Below are 27983 nucleotides of genomic sequence, written 5' to 3' on the forward strand. Positions count from 1 at the left end.
TTAGATGAAACTTCAAAAAAAGGTTAGACTGAGGCAGACCCTCACCTTTGAAAGTTTCAGCCCAAAAAGTTAAAGTTGTAAGCAGCTTCAATTTTAAGTATTGCAACATTAAATAAAATTCTATGGTAATGCCTAGGTGTTAATTGGTAAAGAACTTTGACATATACAGGCCCCTTTAAAAGACAACTGACTAACATGTTAGAAAGTAGCTCCATTTTGCAGTTATGCAGTCAATCCGAGAGAACACCCTCTAATAGTTCCAATACAAGAAGATACAGGATTTGTACTTAGCCTTGTAGAATAAGTATCAAAAATAAACCTTGAGCATGACACATGGCATGCTGAAAATCCAAGAAATTCTACACATAGGGCTTTAATGATTTTATTTACAATCTTTTAAGATGCAAATTGCGAGAATAGTTTTACTACAACATATATAGAGGTCATTACATGTGCGCTCATACATGTGAATACTACAGACACCAAAAGGTGGAAGAAAATACAGTATTACCAGTAACCATAAGCACTCATTGACTGCTTACAGAAGCCTAGACCCTGCAAATGTAACCACTCATGAGAGTCCCATTTAAATCACTGGGACTCTAGCTGGACACAACGTTCCATGTGCAAGAATTGCTTTTCAGGACAGAGGTCATCATTCTGGCAATGCGCAAGTTAGGGCTCCACACCCTACTAACAATTTTAAACAATCAACACTCCGCATTTGTACAAGGATTTACAGCAGAGGATCTCAAAAATGTTTAAATAACCTGAATCCTCACCACACACCTGTGAGGTAAGTTTCATCATCCCCATTTTTGCAGATGGGAAAGCTGAGGCACGGCAAGATTAAGAGACTTGCCCAGGTTCTCACAGCTAGTCAGTGACAGAGCCAGGTCTTCCCCAAACACCTACAGTTCCATGCTCTTCCCACTAGACAATGCTCCCTCTACTAGGTTATAATATTATATTAAAATAGGAAGACATTTACATTTATAAAAACCAACTTAAATATATAAAGTTACAGCACAGTAGGTTGGAGAAAAAATTAACTTCCTTAGTTACAGTATTTCTAAACTTTTTGCCATGTAATACTTTTTGAAAAACAGCTGATGATATCCATAACATTTTGGGTAGAATGGTAAAAAGATATTAAATAAAAAAAACCCAACCACACTACAGCAACAGAGATCCATATGTCCTGAACAGTAATATCTTTTTAAGTTCCTGTTCATAAAGAATAATTTTAGGATTTTTTTACAATACTGAATTACTATCAAGCGCTAAGGTCATCTATATTGTGTATATTATTGTAAAACAGATTATTACAATTCTTCAGAATCTTACAGTATACTGCCAATAACTGAATTCAAGTCAACCCAACTAACTATTAAGACCAATTTTCCAAATAGAACTTGAACTTAGTCAAGACTTATTTGCTAATTAAGGGTATTTTTTAAAATAAATTATTTCTCATGCTTAAATAACTTAAGACTAAAAATGCTATATAATACATTTAATATTGCTAACATTTTAATTGTTTGAGCTACACATTTTCAGTATTCACATCTGCTAAATGATCATCTCGATTAAGACAAATACAACTGATTTCAGGTTTAATCACATCTCCATTTCCAAGGTTTATAATGAAGTGACTCACTCCAGTATTAGGACTCACAGAAGATAACTGAGACTTTTTTAAAGCTGATGGTAAAGTGCATTTCAGATCCAAAACAAAATAACCAAACCAGTTTCTCATGTATGCCCCATGACTCACCACCAATATATTGGGATTTAACATTTTTGTATCTTTGCCAGTATCAGAATTAAGTTCAAGTCCACAGCAGTGGTTTCTCAAAGGGAAAACTGGTTTTCCTTCTAATGTTTCCAAGCCATTGCCTGCCATACCCGGAACAGCTTGTTCTTTCTGACACTCTTCTTCAATAGAAAGTTGGCACAGAAATTCAAAGAAATTCTTTGCACGTGTCCTTACCTAAAGTGTTAGGAAAAAAGAATACATTTGTGATGACTATAATAACTCTGTCCAGTGAATTTACTGTTTGCTTTTTACTGGCTTCCTAATTTCATGTGTGTTGTAGAACAATTGGCACAAAGTAACATAACCCATAAAGACTGACTAGAAAACATAAGTAGCCATATCAGAGAAAGGTAAACGAGCTTCCAGATGGTAATTACAGTAGCAGGTCAAAGTACTAAACGTGGAGATAATTATTAGTTCTCAGCCTCTAAATCCAAGGAGGCTGACGGTGAAGGTAATTTCTCATTTTCATTAGGATAATAGATTGATTTATCATAAAGCTATCCATGGGCTAATTTTAGATTTAGGGGAAAAAAATCCCAAATCAGTTGCCATTGCCATCAGGTCTAGTTGTTTCAGGATGATGTAACCACCCGAATAGGATAGAAAACAGGATTAAAAACAAAAAACACAAACCCAACCACACACTGTACACACGAAAGTCAACTTTGAGCTCAACAGGTTTCTGTGCTAATCATTTGGGATGCAAAGCTTTTTAAATTCACATGTAGCCAGCTGACAGCTATCAGCATGATGATTCCAAATAAACATATCAAGAGTAAAGGAGAACAGAAGGGCAGTATTTAAATCCATTCTATTAAAAGGGAACACTGCAGAATGGAACTGACGAAAGACACCTCTGGTTGAGCTAAGCCTGCAATAGAATAATTTACTCCTGAAGGCATTCTGCGCCAAAAGAATTAAAATTTGTGCATAATATTTTAAAATTCTGCAAGTTTTATGTGTCAAATAATGTAGAGGCTCCAGCCTGGCATTGGGAAGCACAGGCCACTGGCTGCACAGAGGTGGGAGATCACTGTGCAACTCCCCACCACCCTCCCTGGGACACAGACTCAGCAGTGAGGCTGCATCCAACCCCACAAGGACCAGGCCTGCCCCAGAAACAGCCCAAGGCCCCCTCAATACCAGGTGTGGGAAGAAGGCTCAGCAAGGCAGGATCCAACTATAGAGGGGCTTAATGTGGGATGATTCAGGAATGGGTTGAGAGGGTTCTGTGTGGGGCAATCTGGGTGTGGGTGGCTCAGTGGGGGAGATCTGGATGCACAGGAGCTTGTGGGGGGGTTCTGGGTGCAATGGTAATGGGCCCTTAGTGGGGGGAGGGGAGGTCCAGATGCTAGGGGAGTGGGGATCTGGGTGCCGGTGGCTTGTTAGGGTTGTGGGGCTCATTGGGGGGTCTCTGTGAAGGTGGTGAGGCTCAGCAGGAGGGTCTGGGTATGAGGGGATCTGGACGCATGGGAGTAGGGCAGATGGGGGAGCAGCTCCCCGTTCAGGGATCCCTCCCCCTGCAGCTGAGGAGCAATGGGTGCAGGAAGTTTGTGGAGTTTCCTGCAGCCAGGGAAGAAATCTGAAGGCGGGTCTGACTCGGCCCTGGATGCCATGCAGGGGAAGAGGAAGTCCCGTCATCCCTGGCCCAGCCTAGACTAGCAGCTGAGCTCGGCACAGAGTGGGAACCACCAGTAGGGTCTTCTCCAGTCCCACCTCCTGCCCCACAGTGATTACCCTTCTGCTGGCTGCCCTGGGCACCCAAAACATATTGCTGGGGAGGGTTGCATGACCGCTTTTGTGGCTTCCCTTTCAGAAAGCCATTTTTCTGCAGGGAAGCAATTAAATCAGCAGGGGACATAAATTCTGCGCATGCGCAGTGGCACAGAATTCCCCAGGAGTAAGAATTGTATTCTTTCATTAACAATACAGAGGTGTCTGCGCTAGCATGGAAAATGGGGCCTGAACAAATGAGTGGTAATACCATACCTCATCTAGTGTTTCTCCTCCAGATGGTGTAAACGAAGGACATTGCTCTCCAGCAGCGTTTGCCATTGCCTTTAGATCACTCAATGGCCTTCCTTCAGCAATCCCATATTTCTAGAAAAGACCATTTATAGAAAAAGATTTACTAAATATTAAGAAAAATTTAGTCATACAAATTCAAACTCAAACCTGTTTCCCTCTTAACATAGGCAACAGGATGAATAGCACTCTCACTCCACACCAAAAGTCTGAAGAGGTCTGTATTTCTGATATTTCATTTACTGTTAGTTTCTCCAAATAAGTCATTTTAAAGTAATCTTGCATTTCCAATTTAATGAAAGAGTGAATGTTTCAAACATTAGCAGCTATCTGATATTTATCTTGGGCTGTTCTTGATCTCTGTACCAGAATTTTTCTACCATTCTTGGTACACAAAATCCCAGTAAAGGTTATAATGACCTATGTAATGTTATAATGTAAAGGTTGTAATGACCTGTTTGTAATGTAAACCTTCAAAGTCCAAACAGAAAGCATTGGGATTCTGCTGCAGCTAAGAGATACTCAACATACAGGGACATTTTCTAAAGACCAAATGGGAAATGGTCACCCAACTCTCCGCTGTGCCTTTGAAATCTCTCCCATAATTCACAGAATAAACATCAATTTTGAAAACTGGTTATTGGGATTTTTCTAAATATGAGCACTTTAGCTGTTAAAAATACTCTTGGAACATAAAAAAAAGACTATATTTCACAGATATGGACAAGTTAGTTTGGGTGAGGTGTTTTTTTTTAAAGATAGGAAAAATAAGTACTGTAATATATATATTTTTAGTTCTCTGACCCTAAGAACTTGTAACCATGTGTTAATTATGATTTGGCTGAGGTTATAAGCCTCAAATGCTAAATCTGCAGCAGAAAATGCAGATAGAATGCCAAGTACATACTCCCTGGTTTTACAGTGAAACAGACCAAACGTCACATTGTAAAAGTAATCTTTATAATTTTTAGTGGATGTTACATATAGACATTCAGTTTATAATACACATTGTATTATACACCTTATATTTATAGAGCATCTTTCATCCTGAAGGTCTTTACAAACAATACAGGAACCAATTCATCCACCCCTAAGGTGGAATGCAACACCACAACATCCCCACACTATATCACAGTAAGTGAGAACAGATAATGTATTCAAGTGAAAGGTTAGTTCTATGTTATTAGGCACTATGATGGTGAAATTGCTGTAGTACTGCTTACTATTTTGAGAAAACAGGCAGGGGACGCTATATATTTTGAAAGAATGCACAAGGGTATAATCCTTCCCTCAATTATACAAATCCCTGCACTCTACATACATAATCACTACAGTGATTTCAATATCACTACAGTGAACAAGCAAGTCTCCATTACTTACTATAACAACTCTTCTCTAATTAATTCCCATACTCAGAATTGACGCTGTTTGCTAGCAACAAAAGGTACCTCAATATCTTACTCCCTTCAGCTGAAGCAGAAAGGCTCAAAAGTGTCCATGAAAGAATTCACAAAAGCAAAGCAATCAGGGCTCTGAAACTTCTGAAAAGAAAGATATTTTACAAAGCCCTTTAAAAAAAATCCTTTAAATCTTCCTCCTTCCTCTCATCCCTTCTCTCCAGTAGGTTTATCACCAGAACAACTGGTACGTGTATTGTGTATTTGAAGAATACTGCCTCTGGAACATGACTACATTGCAGCCATTTAGGGAACAAAAGCCTTCCTGATTCTTCAAGGAAGAAGAAAGGGAGGAGGAAGTGAGGAAATGCTACAGTTTTCTCCTTCTTTTAACATCTTTCAAAATTAAGCTGAAAATACCAGTACTATGACAACTTGAGTACACTTCCTGTTAACACTAACAGCCATAACCTAGGTTAAAACATTTCCCAGACTCAGTTTATTCAGTTCAAGTTATAGTTAAACTCACACAAGAGGTACAATTATGCATTTGTGTGGACAAAAATAATAAAGATTAATTAGGTAAGTAAAAAAGTCTGCAGATGATTATAAAAGTTAGACTTAAAGTCAAATTCTGCCTAGTACGACTGCAGAAAGCACTGAAGAAAATGAAAGTCTTCGTATACCTAATGACAGAACTGCAACTTTCATAATTACAAAGGATGAATTACCAAGCTATCTAAGCATTCAGATCAATGAGAAATATAAAATATTTGTATCGTAAGTAGTAAGTTACATTTACAAATTATTCAATTTAAAGACAGGAACTAGTAACTTGGCACTTACCCTCTCTCGAAGTCTTGCATCATACTGTATTACAATATCTTTGCAAAACTTATTCTTTCCTATAATTGTGGATGCAGTCTGAAAAAAATCAATGTACATCATGATATACAAACACCATTTTTGGATGTTAAAATGTTCCTCGGGGGGGGGGGGAAGGGGGAGGGGCCATTAATTGTCAGGAAGGAGGTGGTTAAGTGATTTAGACAGGTTCTGCCATACAGCAGTAGATGCTTATAATACTAAGGGCTGGTCTACACTTGGGGAGGGTGAGGGGTCGATGTAAGATACACAACTTCAGCTACAGGAATAGAGTAGCTGAAGTTGATGTATCTTATTTCGACTTACCTCCCATACTCACGGTGCGGGGATCAACGGCCGCAGCTCCCCCGTCGACTCTGCTTCCGCCTCTTGCCCTGGTGGAGTTCCGGAGTCAACGGGAGCGCTTTCTCAGATCGATTTATTGCATCTAGACGAGATGCGATAAATCGATCCCCGACAGATCGATCGCTACCCATCGATCCAGCGGGTAGTGTGGACATACCCAAAGTTGTTATGTACCAAGCAAAGCAAACATTATACATGACCTAACCAATATATTAAGATTGCAAAGTTAAGCACTCAGAAGTTAAAAAATGCCTGAATTAAGGCTGCCTGTGCATCTGCATTATGATATAGTCTTTAATTACATTATTGAATTTTTTTTCCATGGGACCTCCTCTTCATTCAGTGCGTAATATGGACAGTGTTCAATGATAAAACAATATTGAACAGTTGCTTATTAGTGTTCAATATGTGGCCCATGCCTTATTTACTGCACATTATTCATGCCCTGGTCTGAAGACAGAATTATTAATTTCCTCATGGACTTTTCCATGGCACTCATCTCTACAATACTTGAATTCTTCACAAACATTTATTTTAACAAAACCTGCAAGATGAGGGGGTAGTTTTATCCCCATTTTTACACTGAATTCAGCTGAGAGTGATCAGCACTCCAGAAAATCAGACCCAAGACCCTCAATTCAGGAGACGAGGAATACGCAATTAGCAATCACCAACAAAAAGTTTGTCTTAAATGATTTGATTAGCATCACATAGGTACTCTGTGGCAGAAGTAGGGATGAAATCCAGTTCTCTAAGACAGTATTCAACTACCAGGACCATGAGACACTCTTCTCTTCCAGAAATCCCATGCCTCATTCAGGACACACCTTCTAATCAGGCTATCCTGCATTGTGCACCAAATGAGGTGGGGTTCTGTGGAATACACAGTATGTGATTATGTAATTAAAGACTGTATCATAATGCACATGCACAAGGGTGCCAGATTAGGGTTGCAAAGGAAGCCTTAATTCTGGCATTTCCTAATTTTTTGAGTGTTTGACTTTAGCACTATGAGTATAAAAGAATATGTAACAGTAGTTTCCTACGTTTTTAAAAAAACAAACGGAAAAAAAAAATTCCATCGTGGCATACTGACATCTACATTATTCATCAGCAGAGTTGGAACCTTAAGACCCACCACACAGGCTGCTGCCACCTTAGCTAACTGTGTAACTGATAGCATTATGTTGTCATCCACTGTGTGGACCAGCTCTAAGGGGTATAAGACACACTGTCAGTGTGTTTCACAGATAACTGCTGGCAGCAGAGAAATGGTGAGACTCAAGAATGTTGGGTTTAATTTCAGATTCAGATAGGGAATGTGCTCTAGTGGACACAGACTTCTGTCTGTTGCCTCCAATTCATACCTGCCTCTTTCCCACCCGTCTCCTTGTCCTAATCCCCTCCTCCACTTCCGGGCTCACTTTCCAATTCTCAATCTTTCCCCCACCACTCCCAATCTGGCCCAGTTCTTCCCTTGTACCCAGATCCTTTGTCAGATGTCTCCCATCTCCCTGTCCATGTTCCTCCTGCTCCCCATTGACTGGTTCCTAGTTCCTAGTCCCAGCCTCAGCCTATCCAGTTTCACTCCCATCCATCAACCAGCTCTCAGTTCTAACCTCCCATTTCCAGTTCCTCTTCCAGTCTGTCCTTCCCCTTCCCCTTCCCCATTGGCTTAATCCTTGCCTCCCTTCCTTTATAGTCCCAAATTTCTCTCTCTGGGCCCCCTTCAATTCCAGTCTTACAAGACTTCTTGTCCCAATCTACTTTTTCCCTCCTCGATGATCTGGCTTTTGTCTTCTTCGCATTTAAATCAGACTGCTTCCTCCTCTATGCTGCCTGGGTGCCAGCAAGTTTGGGGAGAGGGCACTGAAAACAGGTTCCCTGCTCTCACTTCCAGTGCCTGGCCCCACCATGGCCTCCCACAGCTCAGAGCAGCCATTGCAGGGAAAGTCCAGCTTTGCCCCTGTAGCCCTAAGGCTGGAGCATGTTCAGTTACTGCATAGGGATAGCACATGTGCATCCTGTCACAGGCTTATAAGTTGGCCAAATTTGGGCAGATTTTCACTAGGATGGCCATAGGTACACCCTGAAATAAAGGCCACCTCCTGCTAAATTTCAAAGGATAGGAGTGCTAGAGCTCCACAGAGAGGTCACCCAGAATCCCCGACACACACACGGACAAAAAAAAATATTTGTCCCAGTCTTGTGAAGCAACCAGGTATTAAAGTTAAGCTTGTCAGACTTAAAAGGTCCCCCCTTCTGTTCCTCCTTAAATAGGTACTAATGTATATTAGACTATTACCAGTCACTTGGGAATTCAATCCATTCTCCACAATTCTCAAAGATACCTGGCAGTGGCTTGGATACTTGGAGCCCTGCACAGACAAAAAATTTATATCCACAGATGCAGATATCCATGGATATAATTCGGTATTCACAGAGCTCTATGGGCTTTACCGGGGAACCACAGTGGTAAAAGCAGCAGCATGTCAGGCCACCGCTCCCAGGAGCCAGCACCCTGTGTTGGCAGCTCCCCCAGTGTGACTGCACCACCCCTCAGCCCTGCCTATTGGGGCAGGCACCAGGCTCACTGGCAGCTGTCCCTACTTATGCTAGTGTGTGCAAGCAGCTCGCATGCTCCCGGACAGGAGTCTCTTCCATGCAGAGGTCTAAGTCTCCTATTTGGGAGCGTGCGAGCCATTTGCACACATTAGTACAACCATGGACAGCTGCTGACGTGGGGTGCTGGCTCCTGGGAGTGCCGGCCCGACGTGCTGCTGCTTTTGCCGCTGAGATTCCTGGTACAGCCCTGCAGCTCCATGGATACCGACTTATATCTGTGGACATAAATTTTGTTATCTGTCCAGGGCGCTATGGAGACTCTCTCTAATAAATCCATTAGAGAGAGTTAAAAATTGAATTTTGTTGGGTCCTACTGTCTTAATACCTTCAAATTATCTAGGTACTGTATATTTTGTAAACTTCTGTTTTCTGCTTCTAACCTCTTCTCTTTCACCATTTTGTTATTGGGTTGAATATCCTTTATTAATCATACATAGTAAAGATGGAAGTGTCATTATTAAGCTAAAAAACTGATGTAGTTTTTAAATGCAAGCCACTTAAGAGTATTTTTCAGAATTAAGAAAAAAGATCTCAGAAGTTCCCACATAGCGGCAGCCATTGCCCCTGGACTTTTTGCTTATGGTGTCTCTCAGTTAATTAAAAACATAATGAGTTACTATTGGCAATGTCAACTGTTGGTCGTCATATAAAAGAAATTTTCCTTAAACATCCACCATCATCATAGCCAGATTCTCTTGAGTTCCTATTACCACTATCTGAGAGGAACTTATGCAACAGCATTCCATGGTTATGTATATTGAAAAAAATACACTAGACCCCTAATGTACAACGTGCATGGAAGATGCAAGTCATGGCTGATGTATGTTAACTCAGTAGATTCTTTTAAGCTTCATTCACTCTTTGGAGAAGAGCTCACCTTCTACATAAAACTTTTTAGTTCCAAACTTACCCCCTCCTTCAAAATTGCCACTGCATTATTTTGCCTCAGCATCCCAAAATACTGAGATTTAGATTTACTTTCAATTGCCTGAAAAAGCACTTGCCTGCTTCGCTCGAAGGAGGTCACTTGAGAAGACATGAGTAAACTTTACATTACTGAGAAATATACCAGCAGCATCTGCTTGTCTGAAACCAGTTGCAGAAAGGGGTTCATCCACACCTTGTCCTGAAAAATAAAAATTTTCCCAATTTAACATTTGAATTTTAATTAATTTATTATTAATTATATGTAATGCAGTTGCATTCAGCAAATCCATTCAGGATCAGAGTGCCAAGCAAACATGAGTACAATCCCTGTCCCATTTCCCTTTACTGTGAAACTCAGAATTCAATCATCATGCAAACTAAATGGGAAAGAACAATAGTAACTCTAGGAACACATTGAATGATTATTGGTAAGTGATTATTGGTACAGTATTTAAATTATAAAACAAAAACGTTAGCGTACATATATCAAAGTAAAAAAACATATGCAGAAGCTTGATTTTTCAAGAGTGACTAGTGAATTTGAGTCCCTTGGCATTCATAATCGGGAGCTATTTTTTAAAAGTTTAGGCCAGAATGTTCTCAAGACAAAGCCAAGATAGTTTGATTCCCCATCCACACACACCATTAAAAAAAGATTATTCAAAGTTCTGTTTTCCTGTGTATATTCTGTAAATACATTATACTTTCCCTGCTGTCTCCCACTCTTCTGACACCAGAAATCCCTCTTGAGGAAGAGCAGAAGTAAGAAGAGGTTCCATATCTGAGGAAGGTAGCCAATAGGTGTGTTAAGATGACCAGAATGATCTAAGGATGGAATTTACGATGCGATGGGGAGTAGCATTTCCAACAACCCCAAGCCTCATCTCCTTCTCCCAGGTCCACACTCTTACCTGAAAATGGCATTTGGGGTCCAGAGGCCAGGGTATGTGTCTTTCCTGTCAGATCAGAATAAGTGGAAAACAATGCTGCAGAGGTGGTTCTCGCACAAAAGAAATCCACCAAGATTTCATCCTCTATGCCTTCAGTGGCAACACAGACAATAGGACCACAAGGGATTGCAATTTGGTTTCTAAATATCAGTATGCCTGTATTTGGTCAAGTGAGAGCTTATGATTGTCATTTTTTTTTGCAATTTTGATAATTATCAATTTTGATTTTAATTTTTAAAGTTGCAGTAAGTTAAGTGGGAGTAGGATGGGGACAGGATGGTGCTGACAGTGGGGCTGCAGGGGGCTCTCTGTGCAGCCAAGGGGCTTAAGACATCAGGGTGTAAGATATGGAGGAGACTGCAGTCTTGGCACAACAGAGCAGACCCTCACCCCACCCCCAACCAGGGCTGCAAGGAGGAGGAGAAGACGACTCTGGCTGAAGGACAGACCATCTAACTGCTCAACGGTTCCTGTCCAGGGACAGCTCCTGCACTCCTGGCTGGTGAGTGAGTGGAGCCATGACAGTGGAGCTGCAAAGGGCTCTCCACATGGCCGGTGACACCAGATCCCTACAGGTGCAAGGGGCAGGTGGAGGCTGTGGTCCTGGCCTGGTGGAGCAGACACATCCCTAGCCAGGGGCATGAGGGGCAGACCACAACACTACTGAATGGCTCAGTCCTTGGGCAGGAGCCATTCAGCAGCAGGGTGGCCTTCCCCGCAGCCAAGGGCTCTTCCTTCTCCTCAAAGCCCTTGCTAGGGGTCTCTGCTCTGCCTCGCCAGGACCACAGCCTTCCCCACACCTTGTGCCTGCAGGGATCCGTGTCACTGGCCCTGCCACAGCACAGGGAGCCCTCTGAAACCCTGCTGTCATGATTCCGCTCTCTTGCTCCTGTGACATCAGGGCTGCAGTGGGCTCTCTGCATTGCAGCAGGGCCAGTAACACCAGATTCCTGCAGGCACAAGATATGTGCCCCAACTACTGCCAATGGAATTTTTCCCCATCAATTTCAGCGTCAGCTAAAATGGATGTTTACCAACCTCCATCGATTTAAAGTGAACCCTGCAAAGCCTAGTTATGGCCACAGCTGTAGGTTTTAAATATTAAAAGATTCTCTTTAGTTGCATGTGGGAAGGAGACCAAATAACAAAGTGGTAATATCCAGTATCCAATTTAAAACTACTGAACAGTAAAAAGAGGTAGTCTAAACAGCAACGTACAGATGTGGCTGGAGACAATCAATGTGCTATTAGATAGTGCCTCAGCTGGTTTACTGTTTCTTTTCCATCAAATACACCTCTACCCCGATATAACGCTGTCCTTGGGAGCCAAAAAATCTTACCACATTATATCAAACTTGCTTTGAACCACCGGAGCACGCAGCCCTGCCCCCCAGGAGCACTGCTTTACCGCATTATATCCGAATTTGTGTTATATCGGATCACGTTATATTAGGGTAGAGGTGTATCTATGAAAGTCATCTTGTCAGCAAATTTTTACGAGCAACTTAAAATAAAGTTCTTACTAAGAATATGAATCTGAAGAACAGTCACAATTATATTTATATTATATACCACAAGATGTTACAAGAACTTCATAGTTGCAAAGTAAAACATTCAGAAGTAAAGAAATGCCAGAATTAAGGTTGCCAGCACAAGCCTAATTCAGCTCCCCTTATATGCACGCATTATCATAGTATGTGATCATGAACTTACTCTATTTTTTCCACCAACCCCTTCCTCTGAGCACTGTTCGTTCTATGCACTCTCTTACTAAGCAGCTGTAGAATAGCTTGTTTTATACTCATTGGTCAACATGTAGTTCTATGTGAAATTTACTGTACGCTATTCAAACCCTTCTCTGAATATAAAATTATTCATTTCCTCATGGGTTTGCCTACAATGATCATTTCTCATTTCTAAGTGTTTCACAAATAATTTATTTTCACAACACTCCTGTGAGGCAACAGGGTATTATATCCCCATTTTATAGATGTGGAGCCAAAGCACAGAGATTAAGATCAAAAGTATCCACTAATTTTGGATGTCCAATATAAGATGCCTAGGGCCTGGCTTTTCAGAGTTGTTACCATTATGTAGTTCTTTGTGCGCTCAAAGCACAACTTCCATTGAATTCAGTTGCAACTGTGAGGCTTCAACACTTCTAAAAATCAGACCTCAGGGTCTCAGGCTGTGTTTCTGACTATCTGAATGCACAAAGTTAATGGCCACTGCTGAAAAGTTTGGTTTAGGTGACTTATCTAGCATCACGTAAGAACTCTGACCAGAGACAGGATCCCCTTCTCCAGGATAGCATATAACTGCCTTAGCCATAAAACCATCCTGTCTCTTTCTGCAATTGCCCTCCTCATTTACTATATACCTTTCATCTTGTGCAACAAACAAGGCAGGGGTCCTACAGAAAACAGCCTCCGTCACTACACAACCTTTATTCAACATCCCCGACCCTACAGTTCCTTGCCTAGCCAGTCCCAGTATTCACCCCTCTGGGCTCCTCACCCGAGCCCCAGTCTCTCCCTCTAAACTCCATATCCTAGTCTCAGTCTTCTCCAGCCCAGCTCCCATTTCTCACCACCCATCTCATCGGAGTCTCTCTCCTTGCTCAGTAATCTGTCTTCCTAACTGCCCCTCCCCCGCAAATCTCATCTCAGAACGTCAGTCATTTCCCCCCTCCCGCTCCCAGGCTTCTTACCTCAATCTACCCTCGCCACCAATACATCCCTTGCACTGTCTGGATTTAGTTGTTTCTGCTTTCCAATCAGGCTACTACCTCCTTCACTGTGCCTGAATGCCTACAGTGAAGCACCCAGCAAAAGAGAGTTTTCCTACTCTCAGTGCCTGGCACCACAGCAGTCAGAAGCAGCAACTACAGGGAGTCTTGCTCAGCCCCATGCAGCCTTGGACTGCAGTATGCTCAGTACAGTTAGAATATTCAAAGAATGTAGCTGCCAAGCTAACAAGTCTCTGAGCACACGCAAACTGATTTTTTCATAAAAGCTCATAACTTGGTGTTGCCATGGGGCAAAAAAACCCTCCCAACTTTGGCAAATAGGCACACTCCTGGCAAAATTCGATTCTCTTACCAAATTTCAAGCCCCTTGCGCCAAAGCATGGAGGTAAGAGAGCTTCTCAGCAAACAGTCATAAACATTTTTAATATAAGCAAAACAATGCTTTCCTCTCCTCAGTTTTCTGATGAACGGTATAGTCATATCGCCAGAAACTCTTAAAAAAAATTAGCCTGAGACAGATACCTAGCATGGAAAATTTCAGCATGAATGGCTGAAGTCTGGCAAAGTTTAAGCAACTGAGTTACAAGCAACTCTTATGATGGGAAGCGCTAGGCATCCTTAGATACCCTTGCTACCAGCTCTGCCTATAATCACATTACTATTATTCTAAAGCAGAATTTTTTTTTTTTTCTACTTAAACAATGTAGTCTCTCCATGACTCAATTATAAAGAAATGAACACATTATCTAATGTCCTGGACATTACCATCTCTATTACAGTCTTAGACATTTTGGAGGCATATGAACTCTATTGAACGTTGATAGTTCAAAGTTGGTACAAGTTATCAAGGCACAATCCTAACCTAAAAGATAGGTCTCTTACCATACACATTATCTGGTATAAACAAACAAACTGACAAGTTAACTTGGATGCAGTGATCAGGTTTGACTGATTTAAATCACTGTAATTTAAATCTGAGTTTATTCATGATTTAAAATGAGCACAAAACCTTGACTTAAATCAAGGATTTTAATCTCATTTTGCATTTGTAGTTCATTTTCCTAAGGCTGATTCTCACTGATTAGCAACCATTAGAACATGTTGATTTGCAACTCAGTATAGTCTTTATACTAATTTTAGTACTTTTTGCCAACTAGGAGAATACAATGTATTTATACAAATTCATTTAAGTAATTACATGGCTTAAAATAAATTTAATTTTTACATTCATTTTACTATGCTGAAAAATTGTGAATGACATTTACTAGATGATTCATTCTTTTTTAATGCCTGATTTGCCTCAACCTGCATTTGGGTGCACATTAGAATTCAATTAAAAATGCATAAAAACAGGTTTTTGTTTTAGTTAAACCACTGGATACATATATAATAAGTTGATCAAAACATGTTTTGCATTTGAAAATGAATGATTTTATAAAGGACTTATTATCTATAGTTAGTGAATTGAACTGATTGTTTCTGATCAGGATGCCCTTTAAAACTTTAGAACAAGGAGAGCTCATCCTCTCACATCTCATTTTTATTCATAGACTGGGAGAGGATAACAAGCTTTTCTGATTTTTTCAACCCCCAGTTTCTCAGCTTTGAAAGAACCAAAAAGTAACTGAACTGAAATAAATAAAATGAAAAGAAAATATTCTCACTGCACCTGCAACAGATTGTACTGTTACAGATGCTTAAACAGTTACTTCCACTAGTTCAGTGGTTTGACTTCCATTAAAACTTGGGCTTCAAATATATACTGTTTGTTGTTTTTTTTTTAATTTAGTATATATTAAAATTGTTTAAATTATCCATAGGCCTTGTCATAATATTGTCATAATTTCAAATGTTTTTTTTTGAAAAAGAAACATGTACTTAATTAAAAAAAATTTAAATATTTACGTCATCTGTTTTTATCCATCCTGATACTGGTAACATTTCAGTTAACCATAGGCTGCTCTCTAGCAGAGGTATATGTAATTATTTAATCTCTAACAATCTAATGGTCATAGCAGGCTTGACACTAACCTTGAAGTATCTTGTCTTTGTTGTATCTTGTTTCTCCACTGAAAGATAGAAATATTTCAGACAAAGAAGAACCTGGTCTAAAAATAATGTTAGTCAAAATGTAAAAACATTTGGATAGTAGACGTAAACACCGTATCGGCTCAGTACTACAATAAGGGGAACACACTGCTGTAAAGTACAATATCTTTTTCAGTAAGATGTGCTTAAAACTCTCACAGTAACATTTCAGAAACTTGTTAAAATAATTAGTTCCAATAACTCCTTCAGTGTTCATTAAGAATAAGCTTCTTTGGAATCAAGGTAAATGTAATTGCTTAATTTCATAGTTAACTCAGCACTATTTAGTTATCTATTAAACCATTATCTACATTTCAGTTTCCTCCTATCTCCATCCTAAAATAGTGATTTTATGGAAAATGCACACCACTGCATTTTTTTTCCAATCAGATGCCTATGCTTTGAAAATGAGCCTACACAAAACATAATAAATTTAAAAGTATGAAAACCAAAGAAGGAAGATAATTTAGGGGTACAAAAAGTGGAGGGACATAAATAGGATTAAAGAAAGGAAAATAAAAGGACTTGTCTACACATGAAAATTAATCCAGAATAAGGTAGGTTGTGAATTTGAAGCAAGTGTGTGGATGCTCTTATTCCAAGTCCTAAAACATCAACAATAACACTTTCCCGATAAGTGGAGCAGAAGGAATCCTGCTTTGACCACTTAAATATATACTGGAAAATGCTTTTGAGTATTTTATGGGTAATCTTGTTTTGGCAGAGGGACAGATTAAGTCTTTCCATTCTCCTAATTCTATATTTTTACTTAGAACACTGGACATTTTTTAAAATAAAGAGAAAGGTACAAAAAAAGCTGCCCCTCCAGACAACACCACTTAAGCATATTGACTTCAATGGGTCCATCACATGAGTAAAATGACACATGCCTCATCATTTGCAGGATTAAGGCCAAAGAAAATGCTGACTTTCCAAATAAAGAACTATTGTCAATGCTATAACAGATTCTCAAAGTGATCTAGACAGATGGCTGGTCACATAAGGCTGGCTATTTCTCCTCAATAAATTGCACATAAATACTTTCCACATAAAAAAACTGCTGAAATTGCCACAGAGTGTATGCGATTCTAAAAAGGAGGGCATCTGATTCACAAGACAATCATTCTAATAAAATATAGTCAATACTACAAGACAGTGAGAACCCCCCACAACAGCACATACAATAAGACTGCCAAGTAGACAGCGAGGATGGGATTTTCAAACATGCTCAAAATCAACCTAAATCTGTTCCCACCGAAGTCAATGGGAGCAAAGTCAGACCAATGCAGAGTACTTTTGAAAATTCCACCATAATATTTCAGATTTTCTAAAGAGAACAGTGGTTTCAATCTAGTGTATTTTCCTACTGACCAAAAAGGGAAGACTACAGCTGGATCACCAAATCAGTGGATTTAGATTTTTAAAGGAAAAACAGGAATAATTCAAACCAGAGGAAAATAATTAAAATCCACGTTTGGGTTGCACTGTGCAAGCATATTATGCAAAGTAAAAGACGGTTACTCACCTTTGTAACTGTTGTTCTTCGAGATGTGTTGCTCATATCCATTCCAGTTAGGTGTACGCGCCGCGCGTGCACATTCGTCGGAAAACTTTTACCCTAGCAACTCAGTGGGCCGGCAGGTCGCCCCCTAGAGTGGCGCCACCATGGCGCTCCATATATACTCCTGCCGGCCCACCCGCTCCTCAGTTCCTTCTTGCCGGCTACTCCGACAGTGGGGAAGGAGGGCGGGTGCGGAATGGATATGAGCAACACATCTCGAAGAACAACAGTTACAAAGGTGAGTAACCGTCTTTTCTTCTTCGAGTGATTGCTCATATCCATTCCAGTTAGGTGAATCCCAAGCCTTACAAAGGCGGTGGGGTCGGAGTGAAATGTGGCAGAATAAAACTGCCGAGCCAGAGGCTACAGCCTCTCTTGACTGCTGAACCAGGGCATACTGCGAAGCAAAGGTAAGGACCGAGGACCAATGGAGCTTCGCGACAGGTCTCGTGGGTAGAAACACGAGCCAGCAAGGCGGCAGATGAAGCCTGAGCCCTGGTAGAATGCACGGTGATGTGGCTTGGGGAACTATGAGCCAAATCATAACAAGTGGGGATGTCCGTCATCACCCAAGATGAGATCCTCTGAGAGGAAAACAAGCAAGCCCTCCCTTCGGCCCGCTACCGGGGCAGAGCTGGGGCGCCTTAGGCAATGATTCTGTCAGCACAATATAATGCGAGCACTCCACAGATGTCCAAGGAGTGCAACGGTTATGCCCCTTGCGTTGAGCTGTGGGTAACATGAAAGGCCAAACACTTTAGGGAGGAAAGCCGGGTGCGGTCATAACTGCACCTTGTCTTTGTGGAACCTTCGTAAGAGCTCTGATCTCAGAGACCCGTCTGGCCAAGACTAGGTTGAGGTCCCAGGGCGGGGCTGGGCGGTGCACCCGAGGGTGCAAGCGCTCCAAGCCCTTGAGGGACCTCAAACCCATAGAGCGTGGGACACTGAACGTCCATCTTAGCCTGCTGGAAGGTAGGGATGGCTGCTGAGAGTATCCTCAGCGATGATACCGCCAGATCCTGCCGCTGAAGGCCAGAGGCAGGCCAAATAGAGGGGATCGAGACCTCAGCAGGAGCAAGATCGAGCGTACTGCAGCTGTAAAGGAAACGCTTCCACCTGGCTCGGTACGTTGACCAGGTGGAAGGCTGCCTGTCACCCCGACTCAGGTACGCAGGAGCCACCGTGAGGCGAAGAGGCTGCAGGTCCGAGTGACGAAGCCTGTCATTGCCCTGAGTGATGAGGTCTGGGCTGACAGGCCGAGCAACGTGGTATGTCAGTGCTGCCTGGACCACTCTGGAGTGATCATGATGATGCACGCTCTGCCCCTGCGGAGTTTGAGCAGGACGTAACGAACCAGTGGGAACAGTGGGAAGGCATAATGCAGTTGGCCGTCCCACGGCATCAGGAATGCGTCCAAGATCGATTCCGAGGAGAGACCTTGGAAGGAGCAGAACACCTGGCATTTCCTGCTCTCGCGGTGAGCGAACAGGTCTGTGTGAGGAACCATCTCCACTTCCGGAAAGCGGGACGCCACACATGGGGCAGAGTGATCACTCGTAAGACAGGAAAAACCTGCCGAGTCAAAGAGTTAAGACGTTCCGAACGCCTGGGAGAAAGGACGTCGCCAGCTCCATCGAGTGGGCCATGCAAAAGACCCGGAAATGGATGGCCTCCTGACAAAAAAAGGGGGAAGGACTATGTCCCCCCTGAATACTTATGAAGCACCTGGCCATTGTGTTGGCTGTAAACACCGAGATACAACGGCCTCGCAGCTGCCGCTGGAACCCCTGGCATGCCAGGCGGACTACTCTCATTTTTGGGGCATTAATGAGGAATGCCAGCTCCCTAGAAGACCGAAGGCGTTAAGCTCGGAGGTGACCATGAGCACTCGAGCAGAGAGAGGATGCGTCCGCCATCAGGGGCAGTGAGGGCTGGGGCGGATGAAACCGCATCCCTGTCCACACCAAGGAGGGAGTTAGCCACCACTCTAGGGAGCCTAAGGCGTTCGAGGGAACGGTGACTACCATGACCACTGGCTCCCTGTCCAAGCGGTACGCCGAGGTGGGTCGGACTTGGAGAGGACGGAGGCGGAGCTTGGCGTGTTTGGTTACAAACTTGCAGGCAACCATGGACCCAGGAGACTGAGACAAGAACGAGCTGAGGTCGTTGGGAAAGCCTTCAGACCTCAGATGATTGTTGCCATCGCCTAAAACCGCAGTTGTGATAAGCAGGCTCCGGCTAGGTAGGAGACCAAGATCGCCCCTAGGAAGCCCAACCTCTGCGTGGGAACCAGAGTGGATTGCTCTATAGTAATCATCAGGCCTTGCTGTGAATAAGACCGTGACGATGCCCACGGGCTGAGTGGTTTGTGTCTCAGAGTCTCCTCGGATAAGCGAATCGTCCCAATACGGAAAACCGCATATCCGACATAGCTACGGTAGGCGGCGACTATGGCCGTAAACCGGGAGTATTCACCGCTGGCTATAAAGCGGAGGCATCTCCCGTGCAGAGGGAAGATGGCATTGCGAAAGTACGCGTCCTTCCTATCCAGGGCGGCATAGTAGCCCCCAGGAGGCAAGGATGGAATAATGGTTCCCAGGGATACCATGTAGAACTTCAACCTTATCCCAAACCGGTTGAGTCCATGCAGGACCAGGGAGGTCTGAGACCTGTGTTCGAGTGGGGGACTAGGGCATAACGGGAGTAAAACCCCTAGCCCCTTTCGTCCGCTGAAGGGGGACAGGGCTGGAGCAATTTAAAGGTGGTACCTATGCTCCATCGTGCGCAGGACCCAGCGATCTGAAAGTAACTGGGGCCATGCCAGGAGAAAGCGGGATCAGGATCCCGTCCTGCGACTGGTACACCGCCCTCCGGCGAACCTTGGAAGGTCCGTCTTTTGTCCCAGTGGTAATTGCGAGGGACCTTGACTTTGGCTTTTTAGGGGGCCTGACTTTTGTCTGCGACCACCTTGGCCTTGCCGTTCTCCAGAGTTCTGCCTCTGGCTAGGCACAGAGTATGGCGGCTGGGGCCATAAAGGCCTGCGTTTGGTCGCTGGCGTATACATGCTGAGACGCATTAGGACCCTATTGTCCAGCAGGCTTCGCAGTCTGGGGCTGTCTCTGCCGCGAAGATGCCTTTACCAACAAAGGGTAAATTCTTTCCCCCGTCCTCCAAGACGGCAGCGAACTCCAGGTGGGAGGTTCGAGGGAGAAACTCCTCCACCCAGGTGCTATAATTATCGCAGCTAAGCAAGGCTTGTTGCTTTGCTACCCAGAGGTGCAGGGCCCCTGCAGAGTACACCTTGCATTCGCCAAGGCTCTTTCTGCTTCGGGGCTGGCGCCCGCTGGCCATCATATCAGGATCGTGGTCCTGAGCATAAAATCTGCGCATATGAGATGACACGGATGCGTGTCCGGACGGCCATGGAGGTACGAAAGAAGGCACGGGCCGAGTCTCTGACTCACTCGGACCTTGCCCAACTCGGCACCGGGGACCGGCATCGGGAGGCGTATCGGTACCTGGAACGAGATCCAGACCCGCAACCAGAACGGTGTTGGGAGGTCGACCGAGATCTCGAGGCTCGGAGAAGAGCTACAGGAGTCAAGGTACCTGCCCCGGTGCCAGATGTCGGAACGGTGCCGATAGCGGGTCGGCGAACGGGATACCGACCGGTGCAGCGAGTGTGACCAGTACCGAGGAAAACAGCACCGGGACTGCCAGTGGTGTCCGGCGTGCCGACAGGACTTGGAGTGTCTGCGGGACCGTGATCATGAACGGTGCCGCTCTGCTGTACTGACAGGGGACAATCCCTTGAAGAGACTGTATTACCCGTACCGGCGGTGCCCGGGTCAGGCAGCACTGACTCTGTCATGGCACTGAGAGCCCTCGCCGTTGGTAACATCTCCGGCGTGCAGGGAACAGCAGGCTCAACCACAGAGCGTACTGGGGAGCTGTCAGGCACCGGATTCGACGGCCCTCGTGGGGCCGGGATCCACGGTACCGAGGTCATCCACGGTACCGAGGTCATCCACGGTACCGGTAGGTGCCGGTGCCGGGCGAACCGAGCTAGATAAGCTGTCTGGCTGCGGTGCCGTCAGCACTGAAGCAGCGGGAGTAATACGCTCAACTACGGCGCGTGCCGGGGAGCCGTCGGGCACCGGATTCGATAGCCCTTGTGGGACTGGAATCGACGGTGCCGATGTTGTCGGTGCCTCGGAGGCTTCGGTTGGCATGGAAGCAGCCGGAGCAGGAGCTCAACCACGGCGCGTGCCGGGGAGCCGTCAGGCACCGGATTCTACGGCCCTTGCGGGACCGGGATCGACGGTGCCGACGTCATCGGTGCCGCAGCAGGTGTCGGTGCCGGGCGATCCGACTTAGACCAGCCCTCTGGCCGCGGTGCCGTTGGCACGGAAGCAGCCGGAGCATTAGCTCGACCACGGCGCGTGCCGGGGAGCCGTCAGGCACCGGATACTACGGCCCTTGTGGGACCGGGATCGACGGTGCCGACGTCATCGGTGCCGCAGCAGGTGTCGGTGCCGGGCGATCCGACGTAGACGAGCTCTCTGGCTGCGGTGCCGTTGGCACGGAAGCAGCAGGAGCAATACGCTCAACCACGGCTCGTGCCGGGGAGCCGTCAGGCACCGGATTCTACGGCCCTTGTGGGACCGTGATCGACGGTGCCGACGCCATCGGTGCCGCAGCAGGTGTCGGTGCCGGGTGATCCGACGTAGACGAGGCCTCTGGCTGCGGTGCCGCTGGCACGAAGCAGCAGGAGCAATACGCTCAACCACGGCGCGTGCCGGGGAGCTGTCGGGCACCGGATTCTACGGCCCTTGTGGGACCGGGATCGACGGTGCCGACGACATCGGTGCCGCAGCAGGTGTCGGTGCCGGGCGATCCGACGTAGACGAGCCCTCTGGCTGCGGTGCCGCTGGCACGGAAGCAGCAGGAGCAATACGCTCAACCACGGCGCGTGCCGGGGAGCCGTCAGGCACCGGATTCTACGGCCCTTGTGGGACCGGGATCAACGGTGACGACGTCATCGGTGCCGTAGCAGGTGTCGGCGCCGGGCGATCCGACTTAGACGAGCTCTCTGGCTGCGGTGCCGCTGGCACGGAAGCAGCAGGAGCAATACGCTCAACCACGGCGCGTGCCGGGGAGCCGTCAGGCACCGGATTCTACGGCCCTCATGGGACCGGGATCGACGGTGCCGACGTCGTCGGTGCCGGGCGAGCCATCTTAGACGAGCTGTCTAGCTGTGGTGCAGCTGGCACAGAAGCAGCAGGAGCAGTAAGCTCTACCACGGCGCGAGCCGGGGAGCTGCCAGGCACCGGATTCCATGGTCCTGGGGGGACTGGAATCGACGGAGCCGAAGTCATCGGTGCCTCTGCAGGTGACGGTGCCGGATAACGCAACTTAGGCGAGCTCTCTGGCTGCGATGCAGGTGGCACGGAAGCAGCGGGAGCAGGGGGCTCAACCACGGCGCGTGCCGGGGAGCCGCCAGGCACCAGCAGGAATCATAGACTCTCCCGACCTCGGAAGAAGGGAGCGGTGCCGAGTCGACATCGGTGCCGAAAGGCCTTGGTGGTACCGGCGGGGTCCGGTGCCGAGGAGGCGCTTCTGCCCGCCGCTTGAACATCGCTCGGCGCCCAAGGTGGAGGGGTAAGTGAAAGTCCCGCACCTTTTGTTCTCGGCTTAAAAGCCTTGCAAATGGGGCACTTATCTGTCAAGTGTGATTCCCTGAGGCACTTCAAACAGAAGTCATGTAGATCTCTCTTCGGCCGCGGCTTCTGGCAAGCCGGGCCCCTTTTAAAACCCGGTGAGCCATGCATGGCTCCGGCACTGGGCTCATGGAAGGGGCTACTTCCTGAACCCCGCTAACTAAACTAACCATGTTAGCAAAGAAAAAACGTATAACCATACAAATATATATATAAAAGTGTTATAACTGCATAATTATATACGAGAAAACGAGTAGCTAGGGAAGTGGAGGTCAGCTAAGCCGCGCTCCACTGTTCCAACGACCGACACGGGCGGTAAGAAGGAACTGAGGAGCGGGTGGGCCGGCAGGAGTATATATGGAGCGCCATGGTGGCGCCACTCTAGGGGGCGACCTGCCGGCCCACTGAGTTGCTAGGGTAAAAGTTTTCCGACGAATGTGCACGCGCGGCGCGTACACCTAACTGGAATGGATATGAGCAATCACTCGAAGAAGAAACAAAAATTACTTTCCCCCCAGTATTTACAAATATTTTGTTTGACAATAGCCTTTTAACATCTGAATCAGGGGTATGGAGCTGAAATTTGATTTTGATTTCTCCACAAACATGCCCAAACTAGACAGTACACTATTCATATTATACAGAAGTCTGTTCACAGAGATCCACTGTGACTGAAAGAAAAAGCTAAAGCTATATGTTTTGAAGAAGTCAATGATGTCAGTGCTTGTTTTAACATTCCACAGTACTATCTTATTACTAAATGAACTCTCCATCACTGCCAAGTCAGAGTATTTTTGGCAAGAGGTAGGTCTTATGAGCAACCAAGCTGGTCTATAAATAGCCTTAACTAGCCTCACATGCAACAGTGCCCATTATGCAACATCAAAAATCACTGATATAATCAGTCTTTATCTTAATGGGTTACCAAAACACAGAAGAATAATTTCAAATGTTTAGTTCTAACAATATTTTTCAGATGCAAAATTATCAACAAGTATTTCCTAGAATGTTACCACAGAGGTGTCACAAAATGTATTATAACAAATAAGTATGTTAGGTTTAATTCCAAAATGGTTATGTGAATGTTATACGAAACCACTGCATATCATCTTTCTGTATCACAACATTTTATTCTTGATATGCTGTAAATACAGAAAGGCAGACATCTGCATTTCAGTCCCTTCTGTAGCAACTTTTGTTAAGTTTTAAGTCCTGAATAAAACAGAAGTTATCAGGAAAAACTCAAAAACATAACTTTAGAATTATAAAATAATGTACATTTGATTCAATCAGAGTAGTTTGTAAAGGAAAGAACCCCCCCCCCCCCGAAAAAAGGATGTCAAAATTGCTAAAACTTATGCAAACTTTAGCAAAGTGCTAGAGAAGGTAACAGCTTTAAACAGGCATTCTGTCCTTAATGCATGTATTTTTTTCTTACTTTTGGCCTGGAGTTTAGGGGTTAGCTAATAACCACACCTAAGTTTGTGTAGATGGAAGGGTCTATTATTATAGACTTATACTGTAAATGCCTACTATATTTGTTAAAGTTCAAGACTTAATGAAAGAGTTAGGGACATATATACAATATGTTCAATTTTATGGTAATTAGACATAGCTCTCAGACCCCAGAAAGTCACCAATGCCATCTTCAACTGGGCAAAGTTTGGGCACAGGGGCTCTAGCCATAAATTAATTTTAAGAACAAAGAGGTCTCAACTAGGACATAAAAGGTGTCTCTCAGAATACAGTTTAAGAGAGAGACAATGATAATTGTTTCACTGCTATGTTGCTATACTGTTACCTTATAGTTGGAGAATAAAAGCTCTCTATTGGGGTTTGAAAAATGTTCATTTTCTGATTTAAGTGCCTCTCAGTGTAAGCTTCACATTTCTTAAATAATGCACTCTCTCAGGTATTTAGAAAGGAAAAAAGATGGAGAAGGGAATTACCTATGCGCTTCTCTAAAGATATAGTTTACTTAGAATCCTACCCTTGAAGCACAAGACAGCTAGAAACTTCCCTAGCACTCAAACATGTTTAGACTTTATGGGGATTAATAGTTATATCTCATGAACAGATGAAACGTCATTATCTTCAAAGTCAGAGATTATAAAGCCAGAAGGGATCACTGTGATCATCAAGTCTCACCTCCTGTATAACAAGGCCAAAGGACTTCCCTGAATTAATTCCTATTTGAAAACATTCCCCTCAGTTCACTGGTGAGTAGGATGTAAAAAGCTCCCTAATAACTATATGACAACTACCAGAAGCTGTAATTTTTCACATCCCACCTCTAACAGTGGGAAGGTAAGAATCCACCCGAATACCTCAGTATTGCACGTATCCATATTTGAGCTTTGCAAAAAGTGTAACAAGCAACAGTACAAGAAATACCACACTTTCAATTCCTTAATAGTTGTCCCTACCAAAGACAGAAATAGCACTGTAACTATTAAGGCCAGAAATAGAAATTGCCTCCAAACAATATCAAGATAAGAATATCAAGTGATTCAAAAAGTCCCTAAAATAAGTAACTAACAAGTTTTAGTTTTTGATAGGCAGGGGTAGTTGGCCTAACATCCTTACTAGCTCACTCACATTTAGGTCAGCATGAAGGATCTTCTGCCCACCCTTCAGCACAAAGTTACTGAAATTAGTAATATGTTCTTGGGAGCATTCCATTGAAGAATGGATGTGACACTACAGAAACAGCAAGAATCAAGATTCCAAAATTTTGCTTATCCACAGAAGAAGCAGCTCCAATCAGTGTTTATTAAATATAGAGAAATCATTTGAGGACAGAAATTAAATAAAGTACCACTTTATAGTACAAAAGGAGACTTCAGAGGTATCTTGATCCCCAGCCAGAAAAGAAATTCTGTATAGTCTCCTCTGAAGAAATTAATCATTTTGAATTCCCTCCTCAGAGAGTGGTGGAGAAAGAAAGAGGCAAAGTGTTTGGACATTAGCTGAAATCTAAAGATACGAGCAGACTACCAGATTCAGGGTCAAGTATCCTTAGGGCACAGAAGCATGGACTTGGGGTTTCCGGCACTTTCCAGGAGTCCACTGAGATGGTACAAAATTGTCACTGAACGTTATCAAATGTTTATTTCCTGTAAATAAAGGGGGGGAAAAGGGTAAAGAATGGGTAAACCCAATGGTATCTTAAACAGTGTGCATGCATCCAAAGCTATTATGTCTGGGAATCTTTGTAACGGGTAACTACGATGCTAACAACGACTACTGCAGAAACTAATGGATGAGGGAACATCCACTCACACTAGTGAGGCAAAGCTAAGACCTAAACAAGGTGCGACTCAGGATACTATACATCTACACAACAATTGCTACAGTGGCACAGGTGCGAATTCCTGAGGAAATTCTGCACCACTACATAATTTTGCAGAAATTAAGGTTGTGCATGCAGAATTTCCTCTCACCCCGACCCAAAAAAACAAAACAAAACAAACAAAAAAAAAAGGGCTGCAGAGATGTCGGATGTCCCTCCCTATACCTGGCAGAGCACAACACGCAAATAGAATATGTGGGGGGAGGGGAGCCTGGAGGGTTCCCAGCACACCCTGAAGGAAGGAGGCAGCGGTGCACAGGAAACCCAGTGCAAGCCTGAGACCCAGCATCAAGCAGTTTCTTCCTCTGGATATTTGGGCTCTGTAGAGGAGGGTGTATGAATGTCTTGGGGGGAGGGCACAGCTGGCACCTGGTGGGTTGAGAGTACCTGGGCTGGGAGGGGCCATGGCTGGGGGGAGTCTGGGCCCGGGAAGGCCCTAGGGTTGGGCTCGGTGAGGAAGAGGACTGAGAAACAGGAACTGGGTTATCATAGGGGTTTCTTCAACTCTTTACTCCCAGAGGAAACTTTGTGTGTGTCTGTATTGTTGCAGACATACTTGCTGACAGGTATTTTGAAACAAATTACCAAATAATGGAAACCCATGTGATTATATAGTGTTATTTTGACAAAATTTGCAGAATTTTAAAATATTCTGCACAGAATTCTTAATTTTTCAGCATAGAATTCCACCAGGAGCATGGGAAGGGGATTTTCTGTAGGTAGGTTAACAGACGAATTCTTCCATTGTCCTAGCTGCACCTATACTAGGGGTCCAGTTGTCCCGATTTTGGGGTCTTTTTCTTATATAGGCTCCTATTACCCCCCACTCCCGTCCTGATTTTTCACACTTGCTGTCCGGTCACACTAAAGGGCTTTCACAGCCCTGCCGAGAGATGCGGCTGGAGCGATCTAAGTTTTAGGTGCTGAACAAGACTCCGTTTCCATCCCCACAGCCAGTCACACACACTGGGGCATCCCCGTGACTCCCAGCCCCGCTCTGCCGACTCAAATGCTCGGTCGCCTCCTGCCGGGAGGCCGCAGCGCAGCGTTGGTGAGGGACGGAGGGAAGAGGCCGGAAGCTCCCTGCTGGCAGGGCGCTGCAGGCAGCCCGGCCGTGAGCTCCGCCAGACGCCGGCCAGCAGGACGCAGCGGTGAGGGGCGGAGGCGGTTCATGGCCTCAGCCCCCGCTACGGGCCCGGGCCTCTTCTCCCCCCACCGCAGCGTGTCCCCCGGGCCCCAGCGCGGGGGGGGGGGGAGGTGCAGCCGGCCTGCCGAGGGGAGGGGCGCGGCGCCACCAGGGTCCGAGCCGGAGCCCTGGGACCTGCGGGCGGCAGCGGCCCCAGCACGATGCCAGCCTCGCACCGCCGGGGGGGGGGGTTCGCCTCCGGCTCTCACCCCGCCCCCCTCCACTCACTGCCGGACGATGGTCAAAGCGAACCGAACCATGATGCGGTGAGGAAACAGCCTCCGCGCGCCTCCTCCAGCCGGCTTCTGGCCCCCGCCTCCTTACACTGCAACGCCCACCCCTCGCTCGCCG

At 45.0% G+C, this 27983-nt stretch overlaps 1 protein-coding gene across 2 annotated transcripts; it reads right to left on the reverse strand.

The window, feature by feature from the left end:
- Window positions 1-27983, reverse strand: TIGAR (TP53 induced glycolysis regulatory phosphatase). Of its 2 annotated transcripts, XM_030538633.1 has the most exons (7): window positions 25693-25883; window positions 25243-25283; window positions 15757-15794; window positions 10104-10225; window positions 6091-6168; window positions 3812-3922; window positions 1-1993 (listed from the first exon to the last, which is right to left on the reverse strand). In XM_030538633.1, exons 1-7 carry the CDS (start codon window positions 25774-25776, stop codon window positions 1547-1549), a joined length of 921 nt encoding a protein of 306 aa, XP_030394493.1. In that variant the 5' UTR covers window positions 25777-25883; the 3' UTR covers window positions 1-1546. The 2 variants fall into 2 exon arrangements, with proteins under 2 accessions (XP_030394493.1, XP_030394482.1); XM_030538622.1 differs by lacking the exons at window positions 25243-25283; window positions 25693-25883 and adding an exon at window positions 27861-27983 and having other exon boundaries at window positions 3-1993.

This window comes from Gopherus evgoodei, chromosome 1, assembly GCF_007399415.2.
Source record: "Gopherus evgoodei ecotype Sinaloan lineage chromosome 1, rGopEvg1_v1.p, whole genome shotgun sequence".
Classification (NCBI taxonomy): Eukaryota; Metazoa; Chordata; order Testudines; family Testudinidae; genus Gopherus; species Gopherus evgoodei.

Coding starts and splice junctions, on each gene's coding strand:
- TIGAR (XM_030538633.1), bottom strand. CDS start 25,776: ATGGAATGCTCCCAAGAACATATTACTAATTTCAGTAACTTTGTGCTG. Junction 15,795..25,242: donor TTGGCCTTGTTATACAGGAG/GTGAGACTTGAT, acceptor TCTATCTTTCAG/TGGAGAAACAAGATACAACA. Junction 6,169..10,103: donor ACCTCCTTCGAGCGAAGCAG/GCAAGTGCTTTT, acceptor GATTTTTTTCAG/ACTGCATCCACAATTATAGG.